Consider the following 20,895-nt stretch of genomic DNA (forward strand, 5'->3'; position numbering starts at 1 on the left):
AAAAAAAATTGGTTCAAAACCTAGAAGCAGTATCCAGATTTCTGGTGAACATTGACATTCAAGGGAGATTAAACTAATTTAAGATGCTGATGAGAACCTTGTTTGACTCCATTTGCTTAGGATCATAAACAAGTTATATATCAGATACATTTTTTTTTGGTGGTACCGGGGTTCCTGGAAACCCTTCTACCTCCGGGTTATACTCCCAGACCTATTTTTTATATTTTTATTTGGAAACAGGGTCTCTTAAGCCAGCGTGGCTGGCTTTGAACCTGCACAATCCTTCTGTCTCTGTCTCCCAAGTGTGGGGATTACAAGCGTGCACCACCATGCCCAGCCAGCATTCCATGCGGTATGCATCTGAATCATGTACTTTAGTTATATACTGCTTAATAAATTGTGACTAAGGTATATCAAGAAATTGGCTCTCTTTAGTACTACCAAGATATTTAAGAATATCACCAAAATGTTTATAGAAAGTGATTATGAGTTACCTTCTTGATTCTTACAATAATACTTCATAGTCCTGGATATTAACCACGAACACTATCAGATATAACCCACCAACAAAAAAGTACTTAGAGACAAGGGTAAACAAAAATCATAAAGAAGCATTTAGGAATAGTGTCACCAGTTTCTTCTGATCCCCAAAGTACCCCTTGTCATGGCTCCCAAATGCCAATAGACTTAGATAATTTTTAGAGAACAATTAAGAAAGGGATCAGATACATTCACTGTTCTGGATGACTGTCAGCATATCAAGATTGCTCTGGCAAAGATCATCTAGATTGCTTAGAAATGAGTCTGCTTTTTATTTTAGACAATTTAGCCATAAAAATATGATCATCAGAGGGATGCAAGGTGAGGAACTAAGGATAGGACTTGAAAATGTGAATCTGATGGCTCAGCATAAAGTACTTGTAGTCAAGTTGGTGGTCAGAAAAATTACTCACCAGTTATTTTCATTTTTATTAAATACATATGATAATCTTACTGTATAATTGTAGGTTATGCAGGACTGATACAGAATTTAGTTAATTTCTTGAAATAAATTTTAGATATCTACAAAATCAGCTTTTAATTTTTAAAACTTTTCTTTTTACCATTTTCTGCTGATTGGTTCTTGTGTAAGTACTTTTGGTCAATTCAGTGGCACAAATGTCTTACTACTATTGCAACAAAAGAATATTCATTAATTCATGAATAGACAAACTGTCAAGTGCCCAATTATTTAGGTATTATGTAGTAACTGAGAAAATGAGTGCTTTTCTTACCTTCGTTATTTTTCTTTCTTTCCTCTCTTTCTTTCTTTCTCTCTTCACTCTTTCTCTCTTTCTCTCTTTCTTTCTCTCTTGTACTGAGGATTGAACCCAGGGTCACATTCTACTTCCAAACTACACTCCAAGCCCTCTTTTAAATTTTGGAAACATGATCTTGCTACCTTGCTGAGGATCACACTAAGTTGTTAAGGCTGGCCTCAAACCTATGATCCTTCTACCATGGCCTCCCAAGTACTGGGGTTACAGGTATGTGCTAGTAAACTTGGTGAAAAGTTGGAGATAGGAAGGCAGCCTGAAAGGTTTCCCAAAGTAACATCAGTTTATTGAATATCTAGATGATGACTGGGAAATAATCTGATGAAGTGGATGGAGAAAAGGTATTCTTGGCAGAGGGAAAATTCTCAAAAATGTGTAGTCAGAAAGGAGTGTGTCTGGCTATGGAGTGTACATGTACCTCTGTTTAGCTGGTGTGCATAGTGCAAAAGCTGGAGGGAGGGAGAACAATCAGTTGGACCATATACATGCTGAGAACAAAGATGCTTTCTGGTCTTCTTTCCTTCTTTGTTTAAAACAATTTTTTTATAGATTTCATATAGCTAAACATAGTTCGAGACACATTTGTCTGAAAGCTCCATTAGCCTTTTGGCCAATGAGTTTTTCTCACTTTGTTAGCCTAGACTGCAATTAACTGAAATAGCACCCAAGTCTTGTTGAAGCTATCCTGGCAGTGGTGGTTAGAAGCATCTTCACTTTCTTAAATATTCTCCACTTTCTTTTCCTCCTCTCCATCCCCCATCACACAGCTTTAAAGCTCCACATTTGCTACAAAGGCTGCTGGAACGTGAAACCAGACATAGAGGTATTAAGTGTCCAAGGCCAGTACAACTGAGACCCTTAGCCATGAACAGGGGCCCACAAAAAAGCAGAAGTGCAGAGGAGCATCTTTTTTGCACAGACAGAAGGAACCAATGGGATGGAAGAAAAATGACTTAAACCCAGACCCAGAGACATGATTTAATTTTTTATCATCTGATGACAGATCTTCTGACCTCCCTTGCACTGTTCAGAATGTGCTGGTCACCACACCAAAGCAGATGTTGGGATGTGGGTGGCGTGGGGGACCAAAGTCTTCAGTATGTTCTCTTTGGGATTACTAACACATTGAGTATGTCATCACAAGATGCACCACATTGAGGCTGACATTGAACACTGGGATCACACCAACCAAGCATCATCAGATGGTTCATCATTTCTTCCTTTTCCATCCTCCAGCAAAGCATTTAAATAAATATTTTTATATGTATTGATAAAAGGCCAAATGAGTGATGTCTTCATACCACCTTGCTCTCTAGAAACAAATTTTCTTTGTCCTCGTGTGCTGACCTTTTCTTTCTTTTTTTTTCCTACAGTGTAAGAATTTAAATTGGTTCATGGGATAGGAGAATAAGAAGTCCATGTATGTGCTGAGATATAAATTATTGTTTTGGTAAAAAATTAATAAATGTCATATGATCATATTACTGTTATTATCAGAAACTAAGACTAAAAATAAGTTTTAATCTGAAGATTTACAATTCAATTATTTGAAACCTCTGAAACAAATGAGTAGCCTCGGCTATTGTAAAATTGCATTTGTCAGAAAACCAAGCCACTCTTCCAGTTGGAAGCTTTAACTCTATAACTATGTTGAGACTCAGAGATTGTCATGACTCTTGGAATCCAAAAACGATTAGTTAATTTAAGTTCTTTTTTCACATTTGAATTTCTTTGCTATCCTTCTCTTGCCTTATCATTCTGGCAAGAAACTACATTAAAAAAGCTTAATGGGCTGGGCGTGGTGGTGTATGCTTGTAATCCCAGTGCTCGGGAGGCAGAGACAGGAGAATTACACAGGTTTGAAGCCAGCCTCAGCTATTTAGTGGGCCTCTCAGCAACTTAGTGAGACCCTGTTTCAAAATAAAGAATAAAAGATAGGGCTAGGGTGTAGCTGGGTTCTATCTCCAGTTTTAAAAAAAAAAGCATAATGATAGTATCTCTGTCTTCTTCCTGGTTTTAAAGAAAATTCCCACAGTTTTCCCCATTCAATATCATGTTGGCCTTAGGTTTATTATTATATTTCCTTAATGATGTTGAGGTAACTTCTTTCTATTCTGATTTTCTGCAATATTTTTTTAACATAAGTTGGCATTGGATTTTGTCAAATACTTTTTCAGCATGTATTGAGATGATCATGTGATTTTTGTCCCTAGTTGTATTTATGTGGTGAGTGACATGAATTGATTTTCATATGTTGAACTAGCCTTACATCCCTTGAATGAAACCAACTTGGTAATGGTCTACAATTTTATTTACATAGTTTTGAATTAAAACAAGAATTAATAAGTGGGAGGCATTAAACTAAAAAGTTTCTGCTCATGAAAGAAAACCATCAAGAGTCTAAACAGAAAACCTAAAAAATGAGAGATCTTTGCCAGTTACTCTTTAATAGAGGACTAATAACTAGAATATACAAAATACTTCAAAGACTTAACACTAAAAACAAGTAACCCAATCAAGAAATGGGCAAATCAAGTAAATAAACACTTCATAAAATAAAATATACAAATTACTAATAAATACATGAAAATGTTCAATATCATTACTATCAAGGAGATGGAAATCAAAACTGTACTGAGATTCCATCTAACCCCAATCAGAATGGTAATCATTAAGAACTCAAACAATAATAAATGCTGGTGAGGATGTGGGGAAATAGTAACTCTTCCATACTTTCTGTGGGATTGCAAATTAGTATAGCCACTATGGAGATCAATGTGAAGATTCCTCAGAAAAAATGTTAATGGATCCACCATATGATCCAGCAATACCATTTCTAGGTATTTTTTCAAAGGAAATGAAATCAGAATGCTATAGTGATATATGCATAGCTATGTTTATAGCAGCACAGTTCACATTAGCAGAATTATGGAAATAACCATTGCCAATCTCAATGTCCTATATGGAAAAGTGAGGGAATGGGGCAGGAGCTGGAGGAAAGCCCACTAATTGCTGTATGTATGGCCCCATTACTATGAACAAATTATGATGTGAGATCATAATGCAACAATGAAAGTATAAAAATGTTTTATGAAAGAACATAAAAAATATAAAATAAAACTCACATTTTTATACTGTGGACACAGAAATATTTACTAAGCTTGACCTATTCTATAATTATGAAGAAGGTCTCTTCTAAGCAACACTTTGAAATAATAAGTTTCCCTATTAATTTCTGAATTTTAAATGTAACTTTCACTGAAAAAGGGAAGTTTGATGCTGTACAAAGAATAAAAAAATAAGAAAATCAAACATCATCTATTTATCATACATTGTATGGGGAGGGAAAGTATTTGTTTTGTAAAGATGGACAGGATATAAGATACAAAGAAAACCACAAAGTTAAGCTTTGCCAACCAGACACAGGTGTATAACACATGAGGCTCTGAAACAATCCAGCCATAAAGGGTGTGTTGACAGCTCTGAGTCCACACTGTCTTCTTCCCAAGGGCACTGACGTGTTTGTTGTGTGTTATTTTGCTTTTTCATATAGCTGTAGAGATTCTTAAGCCTGCCCTTAAGCTCAGTGGTTAAGCAGTAGGAGTGAAGATGAACTTTCCTGGAAATAGTTGTTATTGTCAGTAGGTACCTTCTTTAGACTTTTGTTGTTGCCAGGGAATCAATCTCCCACTGAGATCCTGGTCTATCTGGAGATAAAATTGTCTTCACCTTTTACATACTGGTGTCATCTGTGTGATACCTGTGCAAGAGGCATTATTAATCTTTGAAACAATTTTTCAAGCCAATACTTCCCTAACTTGCTTTATTATATGATCACCAGGATAGAATTTATTAAAATGCAGACTTCTAGACTCTATCTAGTCTTATAGAATCTCTAGAAGAAGAGCCTATGAATAAGTAGTTTTTTAAAGATACTTGGATCCCTGAAATTTTTATGATTAGGCAAGTGGGAAAACATTGCTAAAATTAGGAAATAATAGCTAGGTTTCCAAAAAGGAAACAAACTCAATAACTTAGTTAAGTATCATAAAGCAAATAAATTGTGAAGGCATTTTTTTTTGGTGGTACTGGGGTTCCTGGAAGCCCTTCTACGTTCAGGCTACACTCCCAGACCTATTTTTATATTATTATTTGGAAACAGGGTCTCTTAAACCAGCGCGGTGGCTTCGAACCTGCGTGATCCTCCTGTCTCCGCCTCCCAAGTGCAGGGATTACAAGCATGCACCACCACGCCCGGCATGAAGGCATAATTTAAATTGTAGCATGACTCCAAAATGTGCCCATGTTACATTTCTGAAGGTCATGAGGTCTGAGGCCATGAGGTAGCAAATTCTTAAGACGTCAATGAACATTTTATATTATAGATTTGGAAGAAAGCTTAAAATGATATATTTTCTTCCTCTGTTTAGATTAGAACAATTATTATTATAACTGGATTGTAAAGGACTTCATAATTCTATCTGGATGATAAAGGGTGTCAAACACTGCTTCAAGTCCTAAAATGCTATATTTTGAGCATGGGGTGGAAGTACTTTGTCCTCTATATTTTAAATTAGTGGGGGATGGGGTAAAAATAAACAAGAATAATCAAAAGCCAGGTAAACCACATCCTTTAGATTTCTCTGGGTACCAAGGACATATGGAAAAAGTTAGCTCTCCCCATTCATTTCATGATCAATAACAGTAAAGTACATGCCACAGTTGAGAATGTGGTCTATGTTCAAAGTAGAGAACTCCCTACAACTCTCTTAATGACATGCAGAGAATAAGGTTGAGCAACTGAAGTGAGAGAGGGCTGTGCTTTTATTTCAGAGAATTTTTATTTCTTAGGATTTAAGGAAGGCTTTCTGAATACATTAGGGAACTAGTAGATCATTGAAAGAAATTCATCATTCCTAGTTTATATAGTTTATATATTATAGTGTTAGTAGACCCTCTCCTGGCTTTAAAGTTTGTATGAAAATCAATTTTCTAAGTTTCTTATCTTTAAAATTAAATGTGTAAAATGTAGTCAAAGATTTTCTATGGGGTGCACAGCATGAGCTCTTTTTTTAATAGATTCAATTTCCAGATTCTCAACTTTTAAGGTTCATTTTTCCTGAATTGCCTGGGATTATGACTGAGTTTATGGTAATTTTTTTGCTGTTTTTATGGGTAAAAATAAAAAGAAAATATCCCTCTTCCCCCCTCCCATCACCTCTACGATCTTATACCCCATTAAGATGTATGACTACAATGCACCAAAATATAATAAAAAATTCTCACACATTCCAAATATTAATATTCCACATTATCCATATGTCCCAAAATCTTTTTCTGTAACATACAAAAATAAAATCTGGGACTTTGTTCTTAACAAAGATATTCTTAATGATTTGTCTTAAATTCCTTTTCTTCTCTTATTCTTAATTCTAACTGTAACTTGACCCCAGTGAAAATTCAGGATAAAAAATATCCAAAAGAGTGGTGATAACTTCTATATTTTAAAGCTTACCTTAATGTTTTATTCACACTGTCTAATTTCTTTATGAGATGCAGATAATTTTCTTTCTTTCCTTTCTTTTTTCTTTCCCTCCCTCCCTCCCTCCCTTCTTTCTTCCTTCCTTTTGGAATCACGGATTGAACCCAGGAGCATTCTACCTCTGAAATACAACCCCAGCCTTGTTCTTTTCATTATTTTGAAATAGGGTCTTACTAAGTTTCAGAGGGCCTCACTAAGTAGCTGAGGCTGGCCACAAACCTGTGATCCTCTTGTCTCCGCTTTATAAGTGGTGGGATTATAAGTGTGTACTTGTACCCTCTCTTTATAAGATATATTTACAGAAATATATTCTGATTAATTTTAGGATCAGTATGGTTTAATAACAAAATAGTTAAAACTTATTTTCCTCAATCATCTCAAATTAATATAAACTTAATTTCATAAAATATTTAACATTAGTTTCGTATTAATAAAAAACACAAATGCTGAAAGTTTTAGATATCAAATGTGTAAGATGATACACTTTTTTCAAAATTATATTAGGAGACAATATAGGAAGAAGTTTTGGACTATTTAAAGGTGTTAAAATTATCTGGATCATAGTTTGTGTTCAAAAAATGAAAGATTAATATTTATTGAATGATGAATATCAGAACAAGGGGTGTGTGTGTGTGTGTGTGTGTGTGTGTGTGTGTGGTACTGGGGTTCCTAGAAGCCCGTCTCCCTCTGGGTTACACTCCCAGACCTATTTTATAGGTTTTATTTGGAAACAGGTTCTCTTAAGCCAGCGCGGCTGGCTTCGAACCTGAGCGATCCTCCTGTCTCCACCTCTCATGTGCGGGGATTACAAGCGTAGGCCACCACGCCCGGCAGAACAAGGGATATTAATCTTTTCTCTAAGGATGTAGGGAAGCCAGGCTGATCTGATTTCCAAAAAGTAATTGTTAACCTCCTCTGTATTCCCAGAGCCCCCAAATATGTTCCCATCTCCAGCTCCTCACTGTGGGATCAAATGTTCTTCATTCCCACAGCTGGGTTGTCCCCTGCAGGCTTTCTTCTGCCTGCCCAACTGATGACGTTCTCTTGGCTCCAGCCAACTTCCGAGAGATTGTTACAAACAGTGCTTGCGGGGATGAAGGATTGTCCCGATTAAAACAACAACAACAAAACTAGGACACTCTTGCAAGAATCCGGATGGGTGGCCATCCCACATGATCACTGTGCTATGTGTCTCTCTTCCTTTCTTCCTCCTCCTCATTAAACAGAAACAATATTATTATTTTGAAAACTTGGGAGTTAAGCTAATGTTTTAATTGTGACCAAAGGTCTACTCCATTGTCATGGCTGCCAAGATAGTGAAATGATTTTCCTCAGGTCTTTATTCTTAAGGATCTGATGACTTCCTTGTTGTATTTGCATCTTCTAAAGGATGAACAATTACTAAAAAAAATGAGAATAAATTCAATCCTAAATGTGAGTCTTGAGTAGGCCTTTTTTTCCTGTAGTTTTGAGGATAATTGGGAAAAAAAGGCCCAATTAAGATGGAGTTCAAGTAAGATGGAACAACTACACTTCACTTTGCTTGTTCACTAGAATATTATTTATCATTATTTGCATGATGTGCTTCTGCTTATAACTGTGATTTACACTGAACTTAAATGAACATAAAACTATTGTCAGGAAATAGAATAAGACAATGTTGTTTACTGCTCTGTCAGTGTGTCCTGCCAGTTTTCTCTTTCCAACAGCTGCAGCACGATGTGGTGTCGGCATTATAAAGTGACGTGGTCAAGCTTATTTCTCTAATCTCTAAATTCAGCACATAGGTCACTCCTCCACCACCTTGTCTCTGTGCTCATTAAATTCTCACTATGACATGCTCTTAGTCATGACACCTCATGGCCAAGCCTGAAAACCAGGTCAGGGCTCAGAATCCCTACGTTCTCTGCCCCGAGCATCCTACTTATTTCCAGAAGTTACTGAACCGCTCTTCGCTTCATTGCTAAAATTTTGAATAATGATTCCAAACTATCACAGAGGAAATGGACTTTGAAAAAAACCCTTTACACTAAAAAGAAATGCTAATTTCTGATAGACTTTATTTTCAAGCTGGATCCAATGTGTTTACTCTTTTTTTAGCTCATGTCATGGTTGTAATGATCACTGGCACTGCTATTTGTGGAAACCACTCTATTCTTAGCCTAGAAGGGAGTTGGACAAACATCTCTTTTTTGGCCTGACTGTGGACTACTCTCATACATTCCTAATTTATGCCCAATCGTCTGCTATTATTGGGTGTCTCAAATTAATTTTTATCCTAATTGAAACTGAGGCTAGGTTAAAATTATTCTACATAAAGCTAGGTTTCCCTGCATGTTCACAAACCTGAATTTCTGACTTAACTGTGCATCATTTTAGTAGGGACAGATATACTAAGGTCTCACTCTAATTCTTTCACTTGATTTTCAGTCTTCCACAAAGACAATCACTGATCCTCGGGGGGGGAAACAATTATCTAGTCTATTCACCTAAATTCTACGCAAATGATGGTCCATAAAAATCACTACTAATAGTTTCCATAGAAAGTTAAAAAAAAAAACAGCCTTTTTACTTCGCCTCTAAAACAAACATCAGGTAAGCATGTTGTTGACTTTATTAAATGGAAACTTAGACTGAAGTCCTTGCTCTCACACTTTGTTTACCTTTTGCCACCAAATCCTCATCAAATGGGACCAAGTAATAGTGTTTGGAATTAAATGAAAAACAAAGACTTTCCATGTGAAAGTTTCTGAATGGCAATTTTATTACTGTATGTAATTTCTACCAGCAGTCCACCATTGCTATGATCATCACTTCTTCAGGGACTGCCCTAATTACTAATAATCATGTGTCTGCTTCCCTGTTTCCATTTCTATCTCTCATTTTTGATCCTCTACTGTGATAATTCTCAGACGCATTAAATGATTAATGCCAAAAGAAAAATTACAAACTGCAGAACCCTCATATTTGAGTTGAAAATGCCTTACTTAAAACTATTGAAAAAGAATGCATTCATGCTGAAAACACAAAAATTGTTATTAATGGGTCCTATATTTTCTCATATTCTGTTTTGAATTATTGTTGTTGTTTTCATACTAGGGATTGATTGAGTCCAGGGCATTCTACCTCTGAGCTACATCCTCAGCATATATATATATATATATATATATATATATATATATATATATATATATATACATACATATACATATACATACATAGACATAGACATAGACATAGACATAGACATAGACATAGACATAGACATATATATAGTGGTACCGGGGTACCTGGAAGCCCTTCTACCTCCGGGCTACACTCTCAGACCTATTTTATACATTTTTTAAAATTGGAAACAGGGTCTCTTAAGCCAGCACTGCTGGCTTCGAACCTGCGTGATCCTTCTGTCTCCGCCTCCCAAGCGCGGGGATTATAAGCCTGTGCCACCACTCCTGGCTGTATGTATGTATGTATGTATTTATTTATTTTTGGTGGTATTGGGGTTCCTGTAAACCCTTTTACCTCTGAGCTACACTCCCAGACCTACTTTTATACTTTTTTATTTGGAAACAGGGGTTCTTAAGCCAGAGCGGCTGGCTTTGAACTTTGAAACAGGGTCTTACTAAGTTGCCAAGGGCACCACTAAGTTGCTAAAACTGGTCTTAAACCTGTGATCCTCCTGTCTCAGCCTCCCAAATACTGAGATTACAGGTGTGTAGCACCACACATCTGGCTCAGGTTATATATTTTCTTGATAATGGTTATGTCAAATACAAGTATATGCTGAGTAAGTCTGTGCTGGGGACACTAATTTTAGGAGGCAAGGCACGCCTAAAATATCACTTGTTCCACCTAAAACTTGCTTTAAGCAATTTATTTCATCCCTTCTTGATTTTATTCATGTATGAAGATAGTTTATAGGAGCCAGGAGTTTCATAAGTATACTGGAAGCCCTGTAATATAACTTGGCATTTAAATTATTAAAAACTATTTTTGAAATTTCCAAAGAAGAATTTCTAAATTTATGTTCTGGGATTCAGTTCCAAGTACAAGTTGACAATGTTTCTAACTTTTTACATTAAAGAAATTCCTAAATGCTATCTTTGTCTATGTCATTTCTACTTAAGCTAGTTAAAAGATATTTGGGGGTATAATAAAACTACATGTTTTCTGATATGTTTCTTAAACAAAATGAGCTGTGTGTGTGTGTGTGTGTGTGTGTGTGTGTGTGTGTGTGTGTGCAGTACTTGGGCTGGAACCCAGGGGCATTCAGGGTCTGAGCCGGGTGTGGTGGTGCATGTTTGTAATCCCAGCATTTGGGAGGCTGAGACAGGAGGATCCAGTTCATGGCCAGCCTCAGCTACTTAGTGAGGTCCTCAGCAACTTAGTGAGACCCTGTTTCAAAATAAAGAATAAAACAATAGGGCTGGGGGTGTAGCTCAGAGGTAGAATGCCCCTAGGTTCCATCTGCAGTACTTGGGGGAAAAAATGAAACAGGGTCTCATTGAGATGCAAATAGCCTTACTAAGTAGCTGAGGTCTACTAGAACCATGATCCTCTTATCTCAGCCTCCCAAGAGCTCTCCCTTTAAAAATTAAACTATGAGAATTTCACTGTGATTCTATTAAAATAGAGGACTACTGAGCAAACCTCTTTTTCTCATATCTTCTGCATCAATTATTTGCCATTTTAATATTTTCCATTTCCCACCAACCTGGAATGAGGAAAATATCATGTGGCTTCCACAATTTTCTGTGTAAATAAACAGATCCTTTTAGAAGCAACTGGATTTCTATCATTAAACTATTGTTTGGAAATGGAAGCAAATATTCTATATTCAGAATCTTTTGAGAGTTTGCTGAGTTGTAAATAGCACATGATGTTTTAGGTGGCACATGTTTATTTATTTCTGTTAAAAGAACATGTCCTATTTTTGAGGAAGGAAAGAAACTTGTAAGACATCAAATGTTTCTTGCAAAACAATTTGATGAAATAAATGTAAATGAATCAGAAACATGTGAATTGTGTTTCATTGAAAAATAATGGGTTTAAATAAGAAGGGAGTAAAGTGCTTGGGGGAAAGAGTGTGGTAAGGCGGGAAGTGACATTTGTTTTCATCAGTGTAGGGTTCTTGAAAAATAGCCTACTACTCTGAATTCACTTCATTCAGATTCTCTGAAGCCTAATGATGGAACTGGAATAATATGGAAAATTCATTTTATGCCTTTATCTGGCTCCCATAATAATGTTCACATTAAACATTGCTACTTTGCAACTCTTAAGAAGCCCTTTCAATTTGAAGTTGTTGGTTTTTCTAGATAATTATTTGAAGCGTTAAGCCGACATGCTAATGATGCTGAAATATATCTTTTTCCCCAGTCTCTTACATAAAGTTCATCTTTATTTCCTCTTTCTAAATGAAGATGATCAGGCCTAAATGGAAAACATGTGGGGGCTAAGTGTGCACACACACATTCACGGATGGCCAGAGAGACAAGAAGCTGGAAGAAATGGAAAGAAACGAAAGTGAGAGAAGGGAGGAATGATTGAACAGTGCATGCAGGTTAGGCCGCAAACCTATTTTTATGAAGAATGAAGAACCAAAGCACTTGAATTATTTGAAAGTTATGAAGATGAAGAAAATTTTTTGTGTGTGGTACAGGAGATTGAGCCCAGGGACATTCTACCTCTAAGCTACACTTCCAGTCTATTTTTTTAATTTTTAATTTTATTTTAAAACAAGGTCTCAGTAAATTGCTGAGGGCCTCAGTAAGTTGCTAAGGCTAGTCTGGAACCTGAGATTCTTTTGCGTCAAGACATAAATGTGTTATGTAGTGTGACATATCAGAACCTGAAAACAGGTATGGGGCATTTTTAATGTTCCAAAAACTTCTAAGAGACGAGGGATATATAATAGGTATATATATTTTCATTTTTGGAGATAATATATAACACTGCTTAAGTAGCCTTCAGAACATAACACTTGCTGGTGTAGTGGCACACATCCATAATCCTAGTACTTGGGAGGCTGAGGTGGGAATATCTCGGATTTAAAACTAGTTTCAGCAACTTAGCGAAACCCCTTTTCAAAATAAAAATTAAGTAGGGCTGCAGGTCTAGCTAAGGGGTAAAATACCCTCTGAGATCTTTAAAAAAATAATATACTACTTGGCAGAGAAATGTAGGAATAGTCTTTTCTGTTCCTACAGAGAATTCACCAAATGCTATGTGCATAAATGTCACTATCATTATGAGCCACATTATAATGTGAGACTATAATGCACCAATAAAAGTATTTTCAAAAAAAGAAAACTGTAAAAACATTGTAAGGGTAGCACCTAATGGACCACAGGGTCGTGGTGGTAAGGAGTGTGCTCTGCTTCCTGAGAATGGAGGGGCGAAACTGGGGTCAGGCTTCTCTCTGTCAGCTCAGCACACTGTCGCTGCTCCTGGGAAGCAGAAGGAATGAAGATGCTGCTCCTGGATTTGTTTCAAACTGTCCGTTGCTTCCAGCTACTTGGACAGTTTCTCTTCCTTGTTTTTCACAGGGAGGAATCGTGAGGAATCACTCACAGTATCTCTTCTCTAATTGGGCAGATGAATTTTAGCTTCCAGCAGAGCCCTTTTGTTGTATGTTTTAACCTTCCCCATCCTCCACTACCAGATAGAAAATGGAGTGGGTGGGAGGACTGTTTTATGTGTAACTTAATTAGGAGAAATATGGCAAAAACAGCTGTTTCTGAGGCCCCAGAGTCACTCTTAAGTGTTCCAGCTATCAACACAAAGTGTAAATCCTAACTCCAAAATTAGGTCAATGAGAAATTAGAAATAGCTTCGCCTTAATCTTTGTCCCTATCAGCAATATTCGTTGCTGGTAAGTTGTCAAGGTATGAGTGTCACTGTAGAGGAGCTTTGTTCAGAGCATTATTTTAGTGGTACATATCCTTTCCGGAGGGACATACTGTGACTGAGTTTGCATCATAATCTGGTGCAGTAATGTCTCCCAATGTAACAAAGCACTCATCCTTTGCTTTCTTCATTGTTCTGCCGGACAACAGGCCTATCCTTGTAGCAGTGATAAGGAATGCGAAGTTGGGAGATACTGCCACAGTCCTCACCAAGGATCGTCAGTCTGCATGGTGTGTCGGAGGAAAAAGAAGCGCTGCCATAGAGATGGCATGTGTTGCCCTGGTACCCGCTGCAACAATGGTAAATGATCTTGCTGAGTGTTCATGAGCCTCTGTCTCTTTCACATAGGAAGTCTGGCAGGTTAGTCTAACTTCCTATTCAGACTCCTGAAAGATAAGGTATGCTTTAGAGTTGGGGGAGATTGGATTATGATTTAGGTAGTATAGTGTTATCTGGAATGCTTCCCAGCTCTTAGTTTTCTTGGGATCTGGCCACCACTGTACTTTATAATCTATGTTTGTCAACGATATTGCCAAGTTGAAGTGTTGTGTAAGATACCTAGATGCTTTTGCTGAACACATAAGCGATTGTTTGGAAAGAGTCAAAGAAAGGAATCTCCTGCTATTTAGTAATGCAGTTGTGAGTCTTTCTTCTAGTTCCATACCAACTTAATGTTCAAGTTTTCCTGCAGCACCCTCATATGGTGAGGAGATGGTTGGTTCCTCCAAACATAGAAACAGAATTCAATAAATTTATGGGCAGATAATTCATTAACTATAAAATGAAGAATCACAAAAACACATGATAAAAACAATAAGAAATTACAGAAAGTAGCTAGGAACATAAACTTAACCATATGAAATGACACAGGCTCATATTTCCTTGCCCACATTAACCTCTTGACAGAACTAGTGAGAGTACCATAGACCTGCTATGAGTACACTTGAGCAGGGGAAAAGCTCACACCATTTGGGAAGTTTACAGTTCGACTAAGATTGTATTGTTAATTAATAGCAATGACAACAATAACAAAAAAAGAAGTCCTTAGTTCTGAGGGGTTAATTCATAATTCTTAATGTTTAATCAAGATGATTTAAAAACACAATAGTTAAGATGTTTACTGAGAATAATTTATTTACCATGTTATTATTCTGAGCATTTCGCATATATTTCCAGTAACTTAGTGAAATTAATCTAGTTTGTCTTCCTATTTTCTTAAGAGCACTTAGTCTTGAAAGAAACAATATTCAAGTCAAGGATGCCTGACTTGAAAGCCAATTTATACAATACACAATCTCAATATATATATGTAAATGAATGAATGAGTCGATATAGAGACAGATAGATAATAATCAGATACATAGGTAAATGGCCTCAGACCTCACATCAGGATAAGTACCACAGCTTATAGAATTGAATTAGTCTAACTGCGTACATTGCCATCTCCAGGTATCTGCATCCCGGTCACTGAGAGCATCCTAACCCCTCACATCCCAGCTCTGGATGGCACTCGGCAGAGAGATCGAAACCATGGTCATTTCTCAAACCATGACTTGGGATGGCAGAATCTAGGAAGACCACACACCAAGATTTCACACATAAAAGGTACTATTGTACTTCTACATTGATTTATCATGTTTTATAAAGAAGCAAAATAAATATGTAGATAATTAATTCCACTGGTCTTAGAAAATATAAGAAAGGTACTTTAATGGCAAGATTTAAACTGGATTTATTAATTCCTGTTTTTGAGGGTGCTAGAGCTTTCTAAGGGATCTTATATTGTTAGAAAATAAATATGAAAATTCCAGTGCATTGCTCAATCATGCCATTTTCTAAGCAGGCTTTGTTTTTACATAAAATTTGGGAGAACTCTTTTATACCAACATTTATTGCATATATATCAAGAGATGGAATATTCTGAAAAACGAATTGAAAAATCTTTGTTACTTCATTACTAAATCACTAGGCTTGGGAGTTATTTTCTTGCCTTTGCAGATTCAAAAATATTATTCCACTAAACAAATGGATGATAAAACCTCCCAAAATAATTGGTTTATTGTGGGATTATTTATCATCATAAATCCTCTTTTTGGTATCAAAATATTTCAGAAATCTAATCATTAATAATAAAGTTGAAAAACATGAAACTCTTGAAGTCCAAACCTAATAGAAAAATTGAAAGTATTAATCACTAAACTTTCAAAAAATCATTTTTAAAGGAAGCTTTTCCCAGGTATATTATGTGGAATATTCTTCTTTCAAGATGTTCTGTCAATAAAAGTGCCCTGTATTCAGAAGTTTTGTAATAATGCATTTATAATAAACATTATAAACGGACATTTATAATAAACATTAATGTACTGAAGACTCTGAGAAAGCCAGCAATGAGAAAACCTAGTTACTTCTTAAACACATATTCCCATAGCTTACTTTTACCAAAAACCTCTTTTCCTATATTTTCATGTTCTGCAGAGCTAGTATCCCAGAGAATATCTGACCCATTTGTCTGGACTGGACTAGTCCTAAGAGATGGACAAATAATTAATGGGTAGTACTAAGAGTACTAAGAGATGGACAAAAAAAATCTCCCTTTAGTTATTTTTTTCTACTCTCTGAGATACCAAACTCTTACACCGTATCTCCTATTTCTGTTCCACCAAATTCATTTGTGTATCTTCACCCCCTTTCTCCTCCTCCTCCTCTTTCTCCTTACTTCTCCTTGTACTGGACATTGAGCCCAGGGGCATTCTACCTCTGAACTATACTGTGGGCCTTTTTTGTTATCAGACATAGTCTCACTAAGTTGAGGAGGCTGACTTTGATTCAGTGATCCTCCTGTCTCAGCTTCCCAAATACTGAGATTACAGGCATGTACCATGATTGACACATATTATTTCTTTATTTTAACATATATCAATTGTATAGTACAGTTTAAACTTACTAATTGTTTTTATAACTATATGTGCAATTTTTCTGATGGCAAACAGAACTTATATGTTAATCACACAATGTGATTAACTATATCTGGGATAATAGATAACCCTTCAGACCTCAGTTGGCCACGCTATGTTTTTATGAACCTATGCAACTGAATTTGTAAATAAGGTTTTATTGGAGTACATATTTGCTTATTCATTTATGTCTTATCTGTGGCAGCTCTTACAAAGCAACAGCAGAACTGAGGAGCTATGACAGAGATCATATGGCCTTAAAACACTTAACATATTTATAATCTGACACTTTACAGAAAAAATTGCCAATCCTGCCTTATATAGATTATGCATCAACACAACCATAATGTGTGGGGCTATTTGCTGACATCATCTATTTTTTTCTGGATAAAACATTTAGTATTTGCATAGTTATTTGTATTTTCACGTGGTTGCCTGATCCCGTTTGCCCTAAATAGATTAATTTCCTTTTCTCTGATTTGTGAGCTTTATACAGGTGGCATTTTGGGGCTTCCTGTTGGATGTATCTGTTTGTGTTTATCCAATATATTCCTCAACTTCCACTAGTTCAGGTAGTGTTTCTGATAGGGACGTGTCTTGTTGCAGATTCTGCTACTGCAAGACAGGCCTATTAAGATTATAGTCTTAGCCAGGCATGGTGGCACATGCTTGCAATCCCAGCATTTGGGAGGCTGAGACAGGGCAATCACAGTTCGAAGACAGCCTCAGCTACTTAGTGAGGCCCTTTGCAACTTAGTGAGACCCTGTCTCAAAAAATAAAGAATAAAAAATAGGGCTGGGGGTGTAACTTGGAGGTCGAATGCCCCTGAGTTCCATTCCGAGTACCATAAAATAAAATATAAAATAAAATAAAATAAGATTCTAGTCTTAGCTGGTGAGTCTAGTCCCTGGATTCTGACATCATCACCTGCTCCTTTGGGTTCTCTAGGCTAAGTGTGCTGAGGTAGTGGATTTCTAAAGTTTTATGTCATCTTCTGGTGACTCCTAGCTCAACCACTGCCCATATGACCAATTTGCTGCATTAAGTAAACTTCTGTGTTTGAATGCTTAGATTTCCTGACTATAATCTAATCAAAATGTGGTCTTGAGAGTCCCTGAGCATTTAGGCATTAACCTTGAATCAGAGGTGTGTTTATACCTTCCAAGAAGTTACCACATTAGTTAGTTTTAATAGAGCATTTTACTTTTTTTCACCATTTAATAAAAAAATGATCAGGGAAATATCTAAAAGTAGACCATGACAAAATAAAGAGAAGATGAAGCACAATCCTGACTATTCATTAAATTTTATATTCAAATGAGAAGTCATGGGAAGAGACAATAGATTTGCTGTGAATAAAGGGAGAACCAATTGGTAAGAATCCAAAACTTTTCCTTATAAATGGTATCATCATGGAAAACACTATAATTATTTTACGTGTTTCTGACTGCAAAGTATACTTCTTTCTAAAGTGTCATGGTGCTTGCTATCTTTTGGTCCTGTTCTCTGCAGGGCATGAAGGAGACCCCTGCCTGCGATCATCAGACTGCATTGAAGGGTTTTGCTGTGCTCGTCACTTCTGGACCAAAATCTGCAAACCAGTGCTACATCAGGGGGAAGTCTGTACCAAACAGCGCAAGAAGGGCTCTCATGGGCTGGAAATTTTCCAGCGGTGTGACTGTGCAAAGGGCCTGTCTTGCAAAGTGTGGAAGGATGCCACCTACTCTTCCAAAGCCAGACTCCATGTGTGTCAGAAAATCTGACCCCACTGAGGAAAATCACCACCCACAGACTGTGAATTTGTGTATTTAATGCATTATGGCCTGGTGAAAAATAAGGTTTGGAATGCAGAAGAACTGCTACAATGAGGAATGTGATAAGTATAGAGCACAGAAAGAGAAGGAAAAGGATTAGAATGGGCGGCAAACTCAGTGAAACCATCGTGTTTCCATTATGCGACTTGTTTATGTAAATAATGTACACATTTGTGAAAATACTATTATTAAAACAAAAGCACACGGTGGAAATTACTGACACATACCATGTGACTTTCCAGGAGTATAGGTTATCCTGGAGGAGAGATTTCCTTCAGATTGGTGATCACCTAGAATAATAACCTAAAAGCCATATTTCTACTCAATGCTATAGTTTAACAAAATTCTTTCAGTATACCTTGACATACAATAGGATCTAAAATATAAAAGGAGTTGATAAACAGGAAATGAGAACATAATGCATAATTTGCAACATAGTTAATTTGCAACCTTTTAATTTGGAACTCTACTTTGACTGCTCAATTGAAGGCCTTGGTAGACAAGAAAAACAGGATTATGGCAGGACTTTTATTAAGACTTTACGAGGGCAAAAAGCCTTTTGTTTTTCCTCAACTTCTTATTTACCTTTTTTCAAAAAATTAATATCACCTGTAGTTAATAAGAAATGATGTGAGATAAAAAATATTGAAGGAACAACATTGTCTCTGTCTTGATCATAAGTGATTCCTACCCTGAAAACATCTTTCTTTCTAAACTACACCCATTAATGGTGACTCATGCAATACATTAACAGAAAATAATTTTCACAGATGGCAAAAATTTCAATATATCCAAACTATGTGGGAAACAAAGCTCATGGAGAGATTATTATTTTTTAAAAGGCTTGACCTACATTTTGATAATATTAGATCAGTTCAGTAGAGTAGGGTGAAACTGATTAAATAGAGACTGGAGCGTTATCTGTGTTGCATTAAAGCACACCAAGGAAATGGGAAACTCTTTGTCAACTGTCCAAGTCTGGGCAGCGCACAGACCATATGTCTGAAGCACAAGCTATGATTTACCTTTGAAACCAGAGGCTTCGCAACCTAAATGGAACTTCTCCATGGAATTTGCTATCATAATACTTCATACTAAGATGGGTTCCTTGTTAGATTACTTGCCTTTCATAGCCTCAAAATATTTATTTTATATTTTTTGAGGTCTTAAAGGAATTGCCATATGAGGAGTGTCATGGAATGTACTCCCAAAGTGGGCAGCATGGTGAGATTCCATTGTCCTCCTTTAGCTTCTAACCAACCAATGGTATCATTTAATTATTTTGCACCAAACTTTCTCTGCAACAGCCATTTTATTGCCAAAGATATGTTTTTTGTTTCCTACAGCCACTGAAGTTTCAAAACAATGACTTGTAAATCTGCATATTGCTAACCTATAGAAACCACAGATTCTAAATACCTTGAACCACCTTACTACTTTTTTTTATTTAACTCAGTTCTAATTATTATGTCTAGAGCATAAAGGAAAAAAGTTTTCTTATAGTTGTTACTTTAAACTGTTATAGAGTGCTAATTGCTCCTTAATTTTCTTTCACTTAAAGCCCATCTGCAGTCTCAAATTCAAGTTCTCCCAGTAGAAATTGAATCTGAGCTTATGTATCTACTAAGAATTTTAGCTTCTCATGAACATTAAATAGGATGATTAAGATTTATGTTTTATGCACATGACTGCAAAAATGAAAATTATAAGCTAATTTATCCAAGAGCCAAAGTTTTTGCCAACGAGTTATATAAGCTTGCTGACATAAAAACGAAACATTTCAGTCAAACATTTCCTATAGAGCAATTACATTTTCAATCTGGTTTCTGCATTATTTTCCTTATGTTCAGCCTTTCAAAAATTATTATTTGAGTAATTTATTTACAGGAAATGTTAATGAGATGTATTTTCTTATAGAGATATTTCTTACAGAAAGCTTTGTAGCAGAATATATTTGCAGCTGTTGACTTTGTAATTTAGGGGAAATATATAATAAGATAAAATATATTAAATTTTTCTCTTCCAAAAATTTGAACCCAAATTGCCTTGTGTTTTGCTTATGGGGAAAACACTCATAGATCCCTAAGGTCTCAGAGTGTGACTAGAATTGGTCTGATTTGGAGGATGGAGTGGGAATCGCTCAGAGAGAATCACCACAAGGTGAGGAGAGGAGATTTACCACTGCTAAGACAGCCCACCTCATGGTAGGGCAGCTATACCTGTTTGGAAGATATTGTTTAATTAAATAAAAGTATTCCAGATTGTGACTTCCACTCATTTGTTCTTTCTTTGTCTTCTAGAACTTCTTGAAACAAAGTCTCTCTACAAATGTTTCCAAAACACTTGAAGACAGGCAGCA

General features: G+C 36.3%; 1 protein-coding gene across 1 annotated transcript in view; it reads left to right on the forward strand.

The window, feature by feature from the left end:
• Window positions 1–18,485, forward strand: part of DKK2 (dickkopf WNT signaling pathway inhibitor 2) — a gene marked incomplete at both ends in the record, with an annotated part of 98,064 nt that extends 79,579 nt beyond the window's left edge. The window contains 3 exons of the mRNA XM_080697310.1: window positions 13,917–14,067; window positions 15,217–15,372; window positions 18,235–18,485. Of these exons, the coding sequence (XP_080553436.1) occupies window positions 13,917–14,067; window positions 15,217–15,372; window positions 18,235–18,485 (558 nt within the window). The remainder of the gene's footprint in view (window positions 1–13,916; window positions 14,068–15,216; window positions 15,373–18,234) is intronic.
• Between the last annotated feature and the right edge of the window lie 2,410 nt (window positions 18,486–20,895).

The sequence above is a fragment of the Muscardinus avellanarius genome (assembly GCF_963383645.1).
Source record: "Muscardinus avellanarius genome assembly, chromosome: 6".
Taxonomy (NCBI): domain Eukaryota; kingdom Metazoa; phylum Chordata; class Mammalia; order Rodentia; family Gliridae; genus Muscardinus; species Muscardinus avellanarius.